General features: G+C 36.2%; 1 protein-coding gene across 26 annotated transcripts in view; it reads left to right on the forward strand.

The window, feature by feature from the left end:
- The window catches only part of DCUN1D4 (defective in cullin neddylation 1 domain containing 4), a 35,185-nt gene extending 20,770 nt beyond the window's left edge, over window positions 1–14,415 (forward strand). For 25 of the 26 annotated variants that reach the window (XM_084516702.1, XM_084516713.1, XM_084516721.1 and 22 more), the window contains 7 exons: window positions 4,926–5,017; window positions 7,430–7,500; window positions 8,416–8,507; window positions 9,271–9,379; window positions 12,822–12,926; window positions 13,386–13,488; window positions 13,599–14,415. In XM_084516702.1, the coding sequence (XP_084372828.1) occupies window positions 4,926–5,017; window positions 7,430–7,500; window positions 8,416–8,507; window positions 9,271–9,379; window positions 12,822–12,926; window positions 13,386–13,488; window positions 13,599–13,654 (628 nt within the window). In that variant the 3' untranslated portion in view covers window positions 13,655–14,415. Of the gene's footprint in view, window positions 1–4,925; window positions 5,018–6,064; window positions 6,180–7,429; window positions 7,501–8,415; window positions 8,508–9,270; window positions 9,380–12,821; window positions 12,927–13,385; window positions 13,489–13,598 lie in introns of those variants that run through there. The other variant, XM_084516716.1, reaches the window with a different exon arrangement.
- The last annotated feature ends 487 nt before the right edge of the window (window positions 14,416–14,902 follow it).

The raw sequence follows: 14,902 nt of genomic DNA on the forward strand, positions 1-14,902 counted from the left end.
GAACCTTTACATAGGGAGGGATAAGACACCGATGCATACAATTTACCAGTCAAGTGAATTTGTCCTGCAAGTTGCTTTAGACAGTCTTCGTCATACCTTGCAAATAGTAAAAATCTCTTTTTACTTGATTATACCATCATATTTATGAAACTATTGCTAAAACTTTTGTTGTGAATAAATTAAGCTTAAAAAAAAATCCTTTCATTTTGTTGCACGGATGAAAACTCAACTAAAGCTTTAAAATAGCTTAATTGCAATTAATGAAAGTAGTAGGGACATCTTCTTCAATCAAAAGTTTACAACGTTCAAAAAATAAATAATCTGAAAGCAACTAGTTAGGCAGTGCAAAGCTTAAAAGGAGGTGAAGTTCTGGTTGCATAGAAACAAAGCAGTCCAGCAAAGCTGCTGTTGGTAAACTTTTTAGTATTTTCATTCAGGAAACTGGGCATCTGAAATGAGTGGGGTGTAAGTCTTCAGGAGCGGTTACCTTTATTTATTTTTCCTCTTCTTAAAATAAGCTAATGGCCAGATTCCACAAGCAAGAGAATATTTTGTATGACCTAAGCTTCATGCTTTCACTGACCTCATTTTGAGTATTTCAGAGCATGCAGCCCAGAATTGCTGCTGTGGTAGGTGGAGCTTTAACAAATTCCAGTATAGTTGAAACTTGCTCGGAGCAGGAGTGGATTCAACTGTAATAAATTGAAGGGAATTACTGCTTTTTCTTTTTGCTGGAAGTATCCACGTTCTCTTAAGATGGGGTCTTAGTCACCCCATAATAGCTAGGTGAAATCTTCATGCTTTTGCTTTCCCACCAAACCAGGTACATAAAGAGGAAAATAATCTGGAAAAGTCATGAATGATCATCTATTGAAAGAAATGTGAAAGGCTTAGATACTCAGGTTTTGTATTATTTTGTTTCAGTCTAAACATGGCACTTTGAATGATAAACTGAACGCTTCATCCTTATTGCAGGGATATTTCAATTCCATAGCTAACAAGAGTAATTCAAAAATAAGAAATGAGTGTTAGGAGTCAGCTGTGAGGTTGGTGTCTGATTTTAAAAAGTTGGGATTCCTTGCCCGCTGTGCAGTAAGCCAATCTGCATGCTATATTAAGATACTGTTTATATCAGAATTGCATAAGTCTGGGTACCAGGTGGTTTACTGTAAAGCTGGCAACACTAAGGACTCTCTGTGCCACTATTTATACTGTCCCTTATCACTCTATTTACATGTTTGTGCAATCCCCTAGCCTCCAATGGCTACTAATTACCTGACATAACAGAGTCATTATGCCTATCCTCAGAGAGGAAAGGTCCCTTGTTGGTCCAGGGTCTCCCGTCCTGGGGGTGTGATTTTTACTATTATAATGAGGATACTTCACATTAGAATTCTTTTAATCTTTGTTTTTCAGCCATCTGCTCAGGTTAGGTTGATTGGTGACGTGTTAAGTCAGGATGTTTCCCTCAAAAATGTCAATGTAATGGTCTTCCTGATGAGCAGTTCCTCAGTTAATCATCTTTAGATGTCTCCAAGTCCTGGGTCATCTTGATCTGTTCTCAAAGTACATATTTCCTCTCCTTCACACAAAACAAAGTATACGCTGATATCAGTGTATACTTGAGCAGTTCGTTCACTCCTGGTTTGTGACTGAAACTCTACAGGTTTCTCTTATGGACCATCAGTGCATAAACAAGTTACCAAACTGTAGTGTTGTCAGTGTAATTGCCATGCTTCTCTTTGAAGGTACTGGTGCTGGGCATCTTGAGACAGCTGTGAGCCGCTGACGACTTGCTGTTTAAACCCTCAGATCTGTTCAGTAGATGCTGGGGGTTAACAAAGTATTCAGACATCTACCCTGTGCACTCTGGCAGTTTGTATTCATCTGTGTACCAAGAGACATTGTCCTTAGCATGAAGACAAGGCACATCATCTTACAGTACGTACAGAGACATTGCAAAGACAGGAGAAATATTCTAGGGTACAACATGTATGCCAGACTTCTCTGTCAGTTTGTGGTTTTCACCTCTGCACATTCGTTTCTTGAGACAATCAGATCTGGATTGATGGTAGTTCAGAGGACACAGTCTTTGGAACCACCTCTACCCAGGGCTGCCAGGTTGGGCTGGCTGTGACAGCTGAACTGGGCTTCCTTCGGCTGTGATCTCAGATGCTTGTCTAGTTACTTGTCTGTATCTCCCTCTCATCTCACTTCCCGAAGCAATTCAGGGCTTAGGAGTCTCTTGCTAGTAAAAATAGCTGGTTTGTCTAGACTGGGAGGGGAAACTCATTTGGTATTTAGAGTAAGCAGGGAGTTAATGGGCTTCATCTATACGTGAGAGCTAACTAATACCAGGTTTGCTTTGGTGTTACCTGCTTCTGTCATTTTCCTTTTCAAGTGATCCTTGTCTCACAGAATACGTGCTCTGCTGGTAGTTCCTTTAGGTGGAGAGAACAACATCTGTGAATCATCCAACTGTTTTTGTTGCTTTGTTGCGTAGTATTATTTGTAGCCTGTTTTCATTATACCGATAAGGTGTCACATCCACTTGTAATCGATGTGTAGTAATTAGCTTGTAGCAGAGGTTAGGGTGGCCCAAGATGATATCCTTTCTGTTTTCTGAGTTTTGTGAAGTAGTTTCTTACCATCATAGCTTGGAAGATCTTTAATCAATTCTGGTTTCTGAGAAACAATATTCCAGCAGCCTCATACTAAGCTTCTTGAACAGTAAGTTAGAGGAAAGAGCATTTTGCATTGAGTTACTTGGCTTTGTGTTGGGCACACATGGACTTACTCATGAATATTGTTGTTTCTTCCAGTTCCTAACTGTCTTTAGCCTTTAGTACAGCAAATGAGCTGCAATTGCTTATCAGTCCTATGAAAACTTGTTATGCTTAGACTCAATGAAAGTATAAAAATGGGTGCTTTTTTGTTCTAATTTTCCATTCCTCTTACACATACGGTTTCTCTTACACCAACTGTTATTGTTGGTGTCTTGGTTCAGGCTACAGTCTTAACGCTGCCACTTGAAGATGCAGGAATCCTTTTTCTGAAATACTGTGATGATCCAGAGCTCTGTCAATAAATGGTTCTCGAGGGTTCCTTTCCAGACCTGCTGTTCACCTACTGACAGCTAGTGTGTTGATGAGTTACGTGAGCAAGCAGGGAAAATGCTTTCTTATCAACCCTTCGTAAGAAAAATACATTTATTCTTGTGGTGAGTGTCTGTCTTAGGGAGCCACACTAGCTTTCCATGCTCTAGGCCCTTAGACTAGGTACTTAGACTCCTTGAATAAAGATGTTGAATAGCTCCTGCTACAGTCAGTTTTCAAGTTTGTATTCCAGTTGGTGTTATGAGTCTTGGGTATATAAATATTTGTTCCTGAAACGTGGATGGATGGCATTTGGCTGCAGGGTTTCAGTTTGTTGCAAGGTCAGCATGTTTCAGTACAATGGTAATTTTCCTTTCAGTCTTGAAATTTCTTCAAATTTTCATTGGTATTTGTCTTCCAATTAGCAGTTTCTTTTTGCTCTGACCAGTATTACTTTTCTAATAGGTAATTGCTTTTAAAGAACTATGACAATACACATGAAGTAGGTCGTGTGCTCCTGTCAGTGTGATGTGTGCCATTAACTAGATAGGGTTCCTTGTAGCTGATAGCGACAGGCACCAAGGTAGAAGATGCTGGGATCAGTGTACTCCAAGCTCGTAAGTACAGACATCTTTTACATGCCTTTCAAGAAGGGCAAAGTAGTGATGAAATCAACTCCAAATTAATTTTATCAAGTTATTTCAGATGGGCTAATCGGTTCAAGGAGCACTTCGTTTTCCTCCCCCAGCAGGGTTTGACACCGTAAGAGGAAGGGGCAGCATGCTTGGAACATACAGAGCTGTTCCTGGCTACCTGCTCTAGTCCAAGCCATTTGTTACTCGGCTCTTTTCAGCTTCTGAGCCCGAGCTACTGCAGAGTGGTGGAAATAGTTCAGAGAGTGTATATGCAGCAGTGAGCAATTACTTGGACTGCTGAGTCTCTTCCCTTTAGCAGGCTGGCACAAGTGGTATTGTCTCTGTTTCAGAACTGAAAGTCTAAACAGGATGGAGTAACTCATCGACTTCTATTGCACATTTTGTGTTTGAGGTGTTTCAGATACTAAATTCAGGAGACTGGTACTTCAGTGGCATTTCTTGAATGCAGGCAAAATTCCTTAAGCTTTTCATCTGAGGAGAGCATTACCCCAGCAGTCATCTCTGCGGGGAAGGCAATGCTGCTGATTTAGCTGTTTACTTAATTGTTTACCCCATGATGAAGTTACTGTCAGTGGGGACCTGTAACCTGGGGGTTGTTTTTTGTTGTTAGTTTTCTTTTTTTCTTGTGTTACCAACTTACTGGCCTTTTAATAATGTTAGTGTGTGGGTTGTGTCTATTTCAGTCCTTATGCTTCTTAAGGAATTTTTGGGGAGGCAAAAAGAGTATGTGAAGTTCTCCTCAGTTAATAAATAATCAAAAATGATTGAAGTCTGTGTATACCTACACGTGGGACCTGTATTGACTGTGGCATGGTATCACTGTGGGTTTAGACCCACAGCCAAGATGCAGCCCATCAGTTGGTTATGGTGATTGCTAGTATGTACAAGTCTTACTTGCACAAAGTGCTTTGGGATTGAATTTGAACCAAACTCTGTTATGAAAGTTCATTTACGTGAATAGCTTATGGACCAGTTGAATTGTGACAGACTGAGCAAATACACAAGGTTCAATAATTCTTATTCTGCTAAGCAGTTCCCAAAACGACTGATTATGAGGTCAGAATGTTGAGTAAACTAGTTAATGAAAGAAAATGTGTTGCTGCTTATAGTGGCTGTTGACTAAAAGGTTGCTTTAAAAAAAACTGATGAATTCTTTCTTTTTTTTTTTTTAAAGTATGTATAGAAAATATGATTCGACTAGAATAAAAGCAGAAGAAGAAGTCTTTTCAAGTAAGAGATGCTTAGAATGGTTCTATGAATATGCAGGTAAGGGTGAAATGCAAATTTCTTCCCGATAACAATTTAATCTACATTGGAATATGAAAATTGCATTAACTGATCTTTTCCAAGACTAAATACGGAAACTTTTTTTGTAACAGATTTAAAGGAGCTTTTCTTATGTTTTGCATAGCATGAAGTTGTTGAAGAGTTCAAGGGGTAATTTTGTCTTTGTCTCGATTCTATAAAAAGAATGGAGGAGGTGTGTATCTTGAAATATTTTAGAACATGAATACTTTACTATTCCAATTTATAGTAAAGCTGTACTTCTGTCCAAAATGTTACCTCTCTGGCTTTAGAGGTCATACCAGCTACCGTGATAGCACTGAGTAGTGCAGAATTAAGTTTTAAGGGATGGTATGTCTGTAATTCAAAACTAACTAACTAACTAAAAGGTAGGGAAAATAATAAAATCAGTTATGTTGCTGCCAAATGTGGTTATAGTTTCAGCATAGAAGCAAATAATTCAAGTATTCCATAACAGTCTTGTCTTTGAGCATTTTTCCATTACAGAGTATATTGAAGGTTGACTGAATCATTGCCCTTGTGTATGTATTCATGTATTGTTTTAGGATTATTAATTATCACCTATGGTCACGAGATGATCCTTTAACAGTAAAATCATGGGGTGTTGTTTGTTTTCATTTTTTCTACACGTGCTTTTCTGAAGGGGAGGACTTGAAGTATGGGGAAAAATAATCTCATGACTCTAAAGAAGACCCAAAGAAAATGAAATAGGTGGTTGACAAAAGAAATGAGGTCATCTTGCAGTTTTTTGATGTTGTTTTGGATAACATTGCTCACAGTTTGTTCTGTTTTGTCTGCTTTTTACATGTAATGAAGATTGAGTTAATTTGATGTAATAAAATCATTTTACTCTTCTAATAAAATTATATATACTAAATTAGTTAGAGATCTCACTTGTCTGTTGCAGTCTGTGAGAGGAGATTCAAATTCAAGCCAAATTTAACCTGTTAGATTCTGCGCCTTTCTGACCAGCTTGATTTATTTTTTTTACTCTAGCAACAGGGATAACTCATTTTTGTCAAGACTTTGGTGGAGAGAAGGGATGAAAGGAAGGCTGTGTATGAAAGAACTTTTGGTTTTCCATTGGCTGCATACACCAAGATAAAACAGAGAAAAGTGGAGAGTATGATCTTGTTTACTGTATTGAATAACATTGTAAAAAATGAAACTTCAAATAATAATAATCTCTTGTGCTCTTGCTTTAGTCTTCTCCTTTATGTATGCAGACAGTTGACACTGCATTTGTTTTTTCTTTTTCCCTGGTGTGTCTTTATGTTACAGAATGAGTGTTTTTTTTAAAGGTTCTTGTGTACACTCAGAATTGTGAGTGGGAGGATGTCATAGGAAGATGGGAAAAGATATTATTAAACCTTGTTATTTCTAGTACAGTGGGTCACCTAATAATAAAACATACTGATATTTCCTCTATAAAACCTCTTACTTGCATATTTGATCTTTACATTGGATGAAAGTAAGGATTTCTGCCTCTAATGCTTTTTTTTTTTCAAAATGACCCCTTTTTAATGAGAATAAAGTAACAAAATAGTTCAAATACTCATCATGCTTCAAAAAAAAAAAAAAGCACAACAACTGCACAATGCAATTAAGGCCTTTGTATTTTTGTCAACAGCATAGGGGAGAAGCTATGAATATCTTGACTTAACAGCATCTGCTCTAATGGTAGTACATTTTAATAACATTTGGTTTTGAACCTTTTTTCATTTAAAATCAGCAAAGAAATAGCTGCATGTAATTCATATCTTCCTTCCCCATGCAATTACTAAAATTCACATAATGTGCAGCCATGTTATTATTGCCATATGAATAAACAGGAGCATGAGGTTTTTATTTCAGGGTCTTTTTTGTAAATGACATTTTATAGAATATAAATGAGACAATAAGGAATAAGGTTCTGGGAATGTATCTCATGTATCATATATATCTAAAGATATTCTTATGTGATATGATTTTATGGTAACAGTCAAGATTCAAGCTGAGAAATGAGTTTCAATAATCACTGTTCGCTCATTTAACCATGCTAATATTACTTGGATGTTGTGCTAGTCTTAAGTGCATTCATAAAGATCTTACTCGTTTACTCTTTCAAGATTGTCTCAGAAACTGGATAGAATAAAGGATGCTTGCAAGAGTGAAAAGTTGTTCTCTATTTTTTTCTGTATTTGTTTGCAAAGGTGAGGTAAAGATATGAGCGTATCCAGGTCTGATAGTAAGTGAGGAAATACTGCATGTCAAAACAAACCAAACTAAAGTGTATGGAAGTTCATGTTGTACTGTGTGATTACATTTCTCTTGTGCTCTAAAGATCAGTCTGTTTTAATTTTCAGAGATATGTAAAATGTATTTTGTTTGCAGGCACTGATGACATTGTAGGGCCTGAAGGTATGGAGAAATTTTGTGAAGACATTGGAGTAGAACCAGAAAATGTAAGTTAAGGCACCTGTTGAATGGAGCTTGGTGTGTTATGATATAGATGAACCTGTCTTAGTTATGTTAATTTTCCATCAAAAATTACAAATGGAAATTGTGCAGGGAAAAAAAAGGATATAAACCAGGTTTAAATACACTTTTGGAACCAACTTGCCTTTATTCTAAACCCAAAGCTTTTAACTTGAGTAAAAATCTATTTTGGCTTTGCAGCAATCCCTTCTCTTTCTTTTCCCCACTTCCCTCCTGTCACAAGAAAGAAATGAAAAAATAAAAAATTAAAGAAAAAGTGATGGTGTCTTCTCTAAGACAACACTGGATGTTTAATGAACAGCTACAAACTATTTTTTTCTAGGTGATTAGACTAGGTGATAGAAGGTGATTTCAAATATTGTGAGCAATGTTAGCACTCCCATTATGCGATATCAAAACCCAAATAAAGAGAATATTGTATACATTTTCCAATTTATGTATACAGTATATGTTTCTCTTAGTTTTTCATATGTATATCTATATTCCTCTTTTTTTTTAATGTCAAGTGTAACTTGTCTCAAATCAGTGCTTAAGTTTTGTAAACATTTTGTAGCTTGTACACTGTCTCATATTCTTCCTGGCTGCAATGAACAGTACATTACTGCAGTGGCATTATATGAATGCTGCCTTGAAGAAGTAAGGTGGCTGCTAGTAACCTGATTGATATTGCCTATCTTTGTGCTGCTTTCGTTTTGTTTGAATTATGAGTAAGTTTGTGGTATTTAAATAATTTAACTTTTAAAGCAGTTGCTCATTAGCAAAGTCCTGAAAATACTGTTTATATAAATAAATATTTGTAGCCTACTAAACAGTAACTGCTTGAAAAATGTGTGGATGTTTCTGTTAATATTCTTCAGTCAGTCTTTTTTTCTCTTAAACAGGTAGTTATGCTTGTATTAGCCTGGAAGCTGGATGCACAAAACATGGGCTACTTTACATTACAAGAATGGTTGAAAGGAATGACATCGCTACAGTAAGTGCTTTGAAAAACCTCTAAGTTTTTTTAATAGTATTTCCTACTGCTTATGGTTATTCAGAGACAGCTTGAAACCTGACAGCTGCATGTTATATACTGTTGATTTAAAATGTCTACAGTCTCAAGAAAACAAATGTCATGAGGTACATAGTTTCTATCCCCAACTGCATCTGTCTTTGTCACTGGATTTATATATTAGCTTTCTAACCTTTACTGTCATTGCATATGAATTAGATATTGCCATGTTATTAGATTATGTGCAGTTTAAAATGCTTAATAGTGCAACCCCTTTTTGTGAATGGATTTTTCTTTTCTACAGTTAAGAGCTTTATGGCATACTTAACATAAAAGTAGTTGAATAGCCATGTTTCGTAGAGTGTGGAGGAAAGACTTACCTTACAAAGCAGAATCACGAAGACTGTGTGTAAGTTCTATAGTTTTGCTGACGCTATAGAAGTATTGTTTCCCTTCTGTGGTTTGCTGGTACCGCGATCTGTAGACAAGATCTTGGTTTAATCTATTGGAGAGTGCGTTTTCTGCAAACCCAAACAACTTCTTATGAGAGTAACAGCGTAATACTTCACTATTTTATCTAAATCCATTTCATGCTGTGGGTTAAATCAAGGCATCTTATATACATAAACTCATACCTTTTGTGTTTTGTGGAGTTACGGGGACACATTTTACAGATTCTCTTTTAAAAACACCAGGCATTTGTATAAGAATGTATGCTGTAAATTCACTCTTTGCTTTTTTGTAGATGTGATACTACAGAAAAATTGAGAAATTCTCTGGATTACTTGAGATCTTTATTAAATGAGCCTACCAATTTTAAACTTATTTATAGATATGCATTTGACTTTGCACGGGTGAGTATTGCAGAAGGCCAGCAACTTTGGTTTCATAGGTAATGTTTAAAAGACTATATGTTTCTCTTAAGTATGTTTCTCTTAAGATACTCAAGATTGCTTTTAACAAATGGAAATGTTCATGTTCTTAAAAAAGTACATGCAAATTGACAGAATTGGAAAGGAAAATTATAGGATGTTTGTTTTAGTGTTTAGTCACATTGTTACCTTTCTGTGTCAAATGGGAAAAAATGATTTAGGCCTTATTCTCTTGAATTTACTTCCACTGGCTTTATAATTACCCTATTTTTTTTCCTTATTGTTTGATTTTTGTGAGCATAGATTTATTTAAAATGAGGAGGCACTTCAGGCATTTCTGCAAGTGGTAAAAATAATACAAGGTTATAATATAAATACTGGTTTAGAAAATTGTTCGAAGGTCTTCAATGATGTTCTCAGCATTTATTGAACAATATCCTGATAACAGCCTTCTTGCTGAGGTAATATAAGAAAACATAATAGGAAAAATTTGAACTGCTAGCAATTCTGATGGTTAAGTCTCTCATAAATAACTCACGCTGGTATAGCATTGCTTCCTGCAAGTCAACATGGAGAGTTTTGTGGTAGTTCGCTTTTAACCAAGCTGGATATGAGAATGTATAGAATTAGTATGTGAGAAACAAAAGACATATCAACATTTTAATACCTCCTTTGCTGTGTACTTAACCCCAGCAGGCAGCTAAACACTATACAGCTGCTTATTTCCTTCTCACCCTCGTATATAGTGGGAAAGGGAAAGGAGGAGTAAAAGCAAAAAAAAAAAAAAAAAAAGTCTGTGGGTTGAGATAAATGTTCATTAAGCAAAAGTGAAAGAAGAGAAAGAAAGAACAAGTGATGCAAAAGCAATTGCTTACCACTTCCCATAGGTAAATCAATGTCTAGCCAGTTCTGGAGCAAAAGACAGTTAACTTCCCTGAACTATCTCCTTTATTCCTGAGCACGTTGCTATATGGCATGGAACATCTTTGCTTGGTTTGGGTCATCTGCCTGGTTGCATCCCCTCCCAGCATCTAGCACAACTACAGTCTGTTCACTGGGAGGGCAGAGAGAGAAGCAGAGAAGGCCTTGATGTTGTGCAAACACAATTTAGCTGTAGCTAAAACATTGCTGTGTTATCAGCTTTGTTTTGGTCACAGATGTGAAACAGCACCAGAGAAGCTGCTGTGAAGAAAATTAATTCCATCCTAGCTAGACCCAGTACACCGTGGGGAGGTTTCTACTGATTTTGCTGAAAGTAAAATGCAAAGGCTAGAAATACCTAACATTAACAAAGAAGTTCAAGGTATTGATGAAATATTTTGAATTGATTGAAATGTCTTACTAATAGCAAATCTGAATTAGCTGGTGGCCTATCAAAAATAAGTGAAGAAACTTTAAAGGAGGACAGTGGGTAGAGAGTTTTCAAGAGGTTCCAAATTGATCTGACAAATGTAGGTCTTAAGGACTTTTAGACAGACAGATGCTGTGATACCGTTTGAAAGAGAGGCAGGTGTTTCATGGCTTGGTGTTTTATTGAAAATATTGGGGGGGGGGGAAAGATCTTGAAAAGACTAATAGTACTGTAAAAGCAAATACTGAAATTTATCAGTGTTTATCAATATTTTCTGTCTACGGGATCCAAGAAAAACATTACAAGCATCTGGAATGTATGTTAATAATGAAAAATGGCCAAAGGAAAGACAATAGGGGCTGATTTCATTAATACTTGAGTGTGTGGGAAGAATTAAAGTATATAAGTAGTACTGAAAATAAGTGGTGTGATTTCTACTTAAAGATGTTGGTGATAAGTAAGGTGTAAACTGACTTTGGAAAGAGAATTAGTTTTTACAACTATTTGACACTGGAAATAAGTGAAAGATTTGTATCATGCTAATACAAAGATGCCTCTGCAGGTTTCTCCTTCAGCATTATTACTAATTAAAAAAGCTTTGTTCATCCTAGAATTTACTTTATTCCTCTAGGTCAGATAGAGTGATGTTCCTCATATAGTTAATTATGAGAATGTAAAACAGTTTGTGGCGTTTTTGCAGGCCTCCCCACTTCCCTTCCAGCATGAATCTGCTTTAAATTCTGTCTACACAATTTTAGAAGTGAGGTGTGTTTGTGTTTTGAATGGTTTCAAGAAGATAGAATAATCTTGTGGCTAAGGCATTAAGTTGTCAGAGAACTGGGGTCTTGCTTTACCACATCCTTCCTGTGCGATAAAGACCATTTGCTTATGTTTTGAGATATTTTTAAAAATAAAAACACCAAAACCCCTGTGTATTTTGTTACGTGTAGACACATTACTGCACGTCCAGAGGTGAAGCATAGGGATGAATTTTGTCTTATGTAGCTGTCTTGCACTGTTTTGTTAGGTGCTCCCTATATCCCTGCTTTTTCTGAAGTTAGACATTCCTGTTTGCAGTCATGAGTGCAAAAGTTACCAAGGTCAACAGTAGTCCACGCAGGTTTTTTTGTGACTTCATTTCTGAATTGGTAGCTTAATTGCTATAATCAAGATATAAGAGGGTGGTTTGTTATATCCAATCTGTCATAAAAATGTGTTTAATTTCAAGGCAACAAATGTAGACGGATTAACTACTTAAACCTAAGAGTCGATCTCATTACTTTATGTATGCGTTACTTTTCAAAATGTGCAGAAGTCATGTTATCAAATACATCAACATCAACTTTTGCACTAATCAGGTGTAATGAATCTGCTAGGTACAAATTATTCTTGTTCTTCTTTAGAAGACAAACTAACCAAACAAACCAAAATCCCACAAAAGCAGCAGCAATCAACAAAAATCTCCTCTTTCCACAAGCCATAAAATACCGCTGTGATGTTGACATAAAACTGGGTTAGTTTTGAGATGAGTCTGCACGTGTGAGGTGTTAGAATATTGTGTTCCCTCTGCTTGTCATCGGTTGAAGAGCAGAGCAAAGAACCTCCTCTGGGCCCTCTCACGTAGTGTTAACTGATAGCTGCTTAGCTATCGTCTTTTGGTTCCTGTAGCTTCAAGAATACCTCAGGAAATATGTAGTGGTACTGTTTTAAGGCACTTACGGCTATGCAGATGCATTCATGCAAATGTCAGTAGGGGTGTAATGGCCATTGTTTTCTTGAAGGGTCTTAAGTTGTGAGCAAGAGTATATTCCTCCTCTCAATACTTTCTCAAAAAAATTGTCACTGTTTTAGAAAGCATCTCTTTATAGGAGGCCATTAGCTGCGAGGAAGGAAGTCTTACTAGGGGGTTACATTTTAATAATAATAATTAAAAAAAAAAGGGTTAGACATTGCTATTTATTAACATGTTTTATGAATGTGTGAACTGTAGTTTCGGCAGTGGGAGTACTTGAAAAATCCCAAGATCATGCTTTTTTGTTCCTTGACTTTTTGACTTTTTTCTGTTTGACACAGGAAAAGGACCAGCGCAGCCTAGACATAAACACTGCCAAGTGTATGTTGGGCCTTCTTTTAGGAAAAACGTGGTCTCTTTTTCCAGTATTTCACCAGTTTCTAGAGGTAAGAATGTTGAAATGGAATTACTTTATTTTGTCTGCCTTCTCTGACACTAGTTTAATTAGATATAAAATAAACAGCTATGATTTCTTTCTGATTTTTAAAAGATACCAACCCCTCCAATACTGTACTTGTAACTGGTTATCTTTACTTTCATCCTGTTCCTCAAATCCCTGTGCTGTTAAGGTTTATTTAACATGGGACAAAGTATAGAATGTCTTTCATTTCCTTCTGGAGTTGTGTTCTGTTGATGCATGGTTGTTCACTGAAAGATGCCTTAGTGGGAAACATGACATACTCAACATTGAGTTGACTATGTAGTGTCTTTTTAAATCTTGCTTAGTTTTGATTGATACAAATAAAATTGTAATTCATCACAAGGCTTAAATTTTCTGTAAGAATATCTGAAGCTGAGGTAGTTGAAAATATATTTCAGTAATTCACATTTCTTGCCTTAAGCAGCAATCAAAATACAAAGTTATCAATAAGGACCAATGGTGTAATGTTCTTGAATTCAGCAGAACAATTAACCTTGACCTCAGTAATTATGATGAAGATGGAGCCTGTAAGTACTGCCATATGTTGATGTTGTAAAATAATTCATTTCTCTGAGATTAATCATTTGGTGTCCTCTTATAAAATTTTGTAAAATGCAGTTATTTGATCTCTCTACAGGGCCAGTATTGTTGGATGAGTTTGTGGAATGGTATAAAGGAAAACAGATGACATAGGAGTTTAACTATGCACAGCCACTCAAGAGTCACTGTTACCACAGTTAATGTTAACCATTAGCCATAAACTGCTATTTGTATCAAAGTGCATGCTGCTTTTCTTGCACTGCGTCCCTTTTGCAGGGAACTTTTGATGTTTGCTATTTAACAAGCTAGCTCTGCTTGCTGTGTAGCATTGTTCTCTTTGAAGGCTGCTTTGCATTTTGTATTTACACTACAGATTGGTGAACTTGCCAGCGTCTTCACTGTGATTATGTGTATATTGCTGTCTAAATTTTGTATATGTGTATAAAAAAAAAAGCTTCAACTAGGGATTATTTCTGCAGAAATGTATTGTAAAAATAATTTTGTGGCATATTTCTAGTCATCACTTACATGTTGAAACTTTAGTTCTTTTGCTTTTCTTTTGGTCTCAAATGTAGCATTTCAGAAAATGAAATGAACAGACTGCTTGGACATAGTTACGCTGAAGAACTATTGTCGATTTTAATGTTACTGTTTGAGATGCCATTTTCTGAGGGGAGAAGACATGCTGTGACTTTCTTCACGGGAATTCGCCAAACATAACCTATTGCTTAATAGGAATGAAACGTTGGTGTCTTAAAAAAAAATCGTATATATATATAAATATTAAAACACTGTAATAGTTGTATATGCCACAGATGATTTCCATTTGAAGAAAAAAGTGACTTTTTAATGTTAAAACTGCAGTAGTCATTACAGGTACAAATGAACAAATTAAAGTACCTTTTAAAAATGGGTTTTAGACTTTTGTAAATTGCCTTTGGCATATTCCTTTTAATTTTTGGTGTACCAAGAGTGTTTGGACTATGTTGCAATACAGTGAAATTTTAAAGTTCTAGGTAAAATTAGTGGTCTGGGGAATAGTCTGCTCACCCCTAGCACATAGGTAGTGCAGATTTCTTTTTTTTTTTTTTTTTTTTGTAATATTAGTCTTTCCCATAGTCTTTAACTTTGTGCTTCTGAGTAATTAAACCTATTAGATTAAATAGTTAAAACATTGCTTTTTCTTTCACGCTGGGGATTGAAATTTCCTAGCAGGATGTCCATTGCAGGCAATGGGCACGTTAAACACCAGCATTGCACGACAGTACTTTTTTCTTAGGGACCACATACATCCTATTTTACTAATTTCCTTATTTGCATAGGAGAGTTCTTGTGGTAACTCCGGGGAAGATGAGCGAGAGGAATGATGATTAATTTCTGTTTGGTTTTTTTCTCACACAG

Source organism: Aythya ferina (assembly GCF_964211825.1).
Source record: "Aythya ferina genome assembly, chromosome: 4".
Lineage (NCBI taxonomy): Eukaryota > Metazoa > Chordata > Aves > Anseriformes > Anatidae > Aythya > Aythya ferina.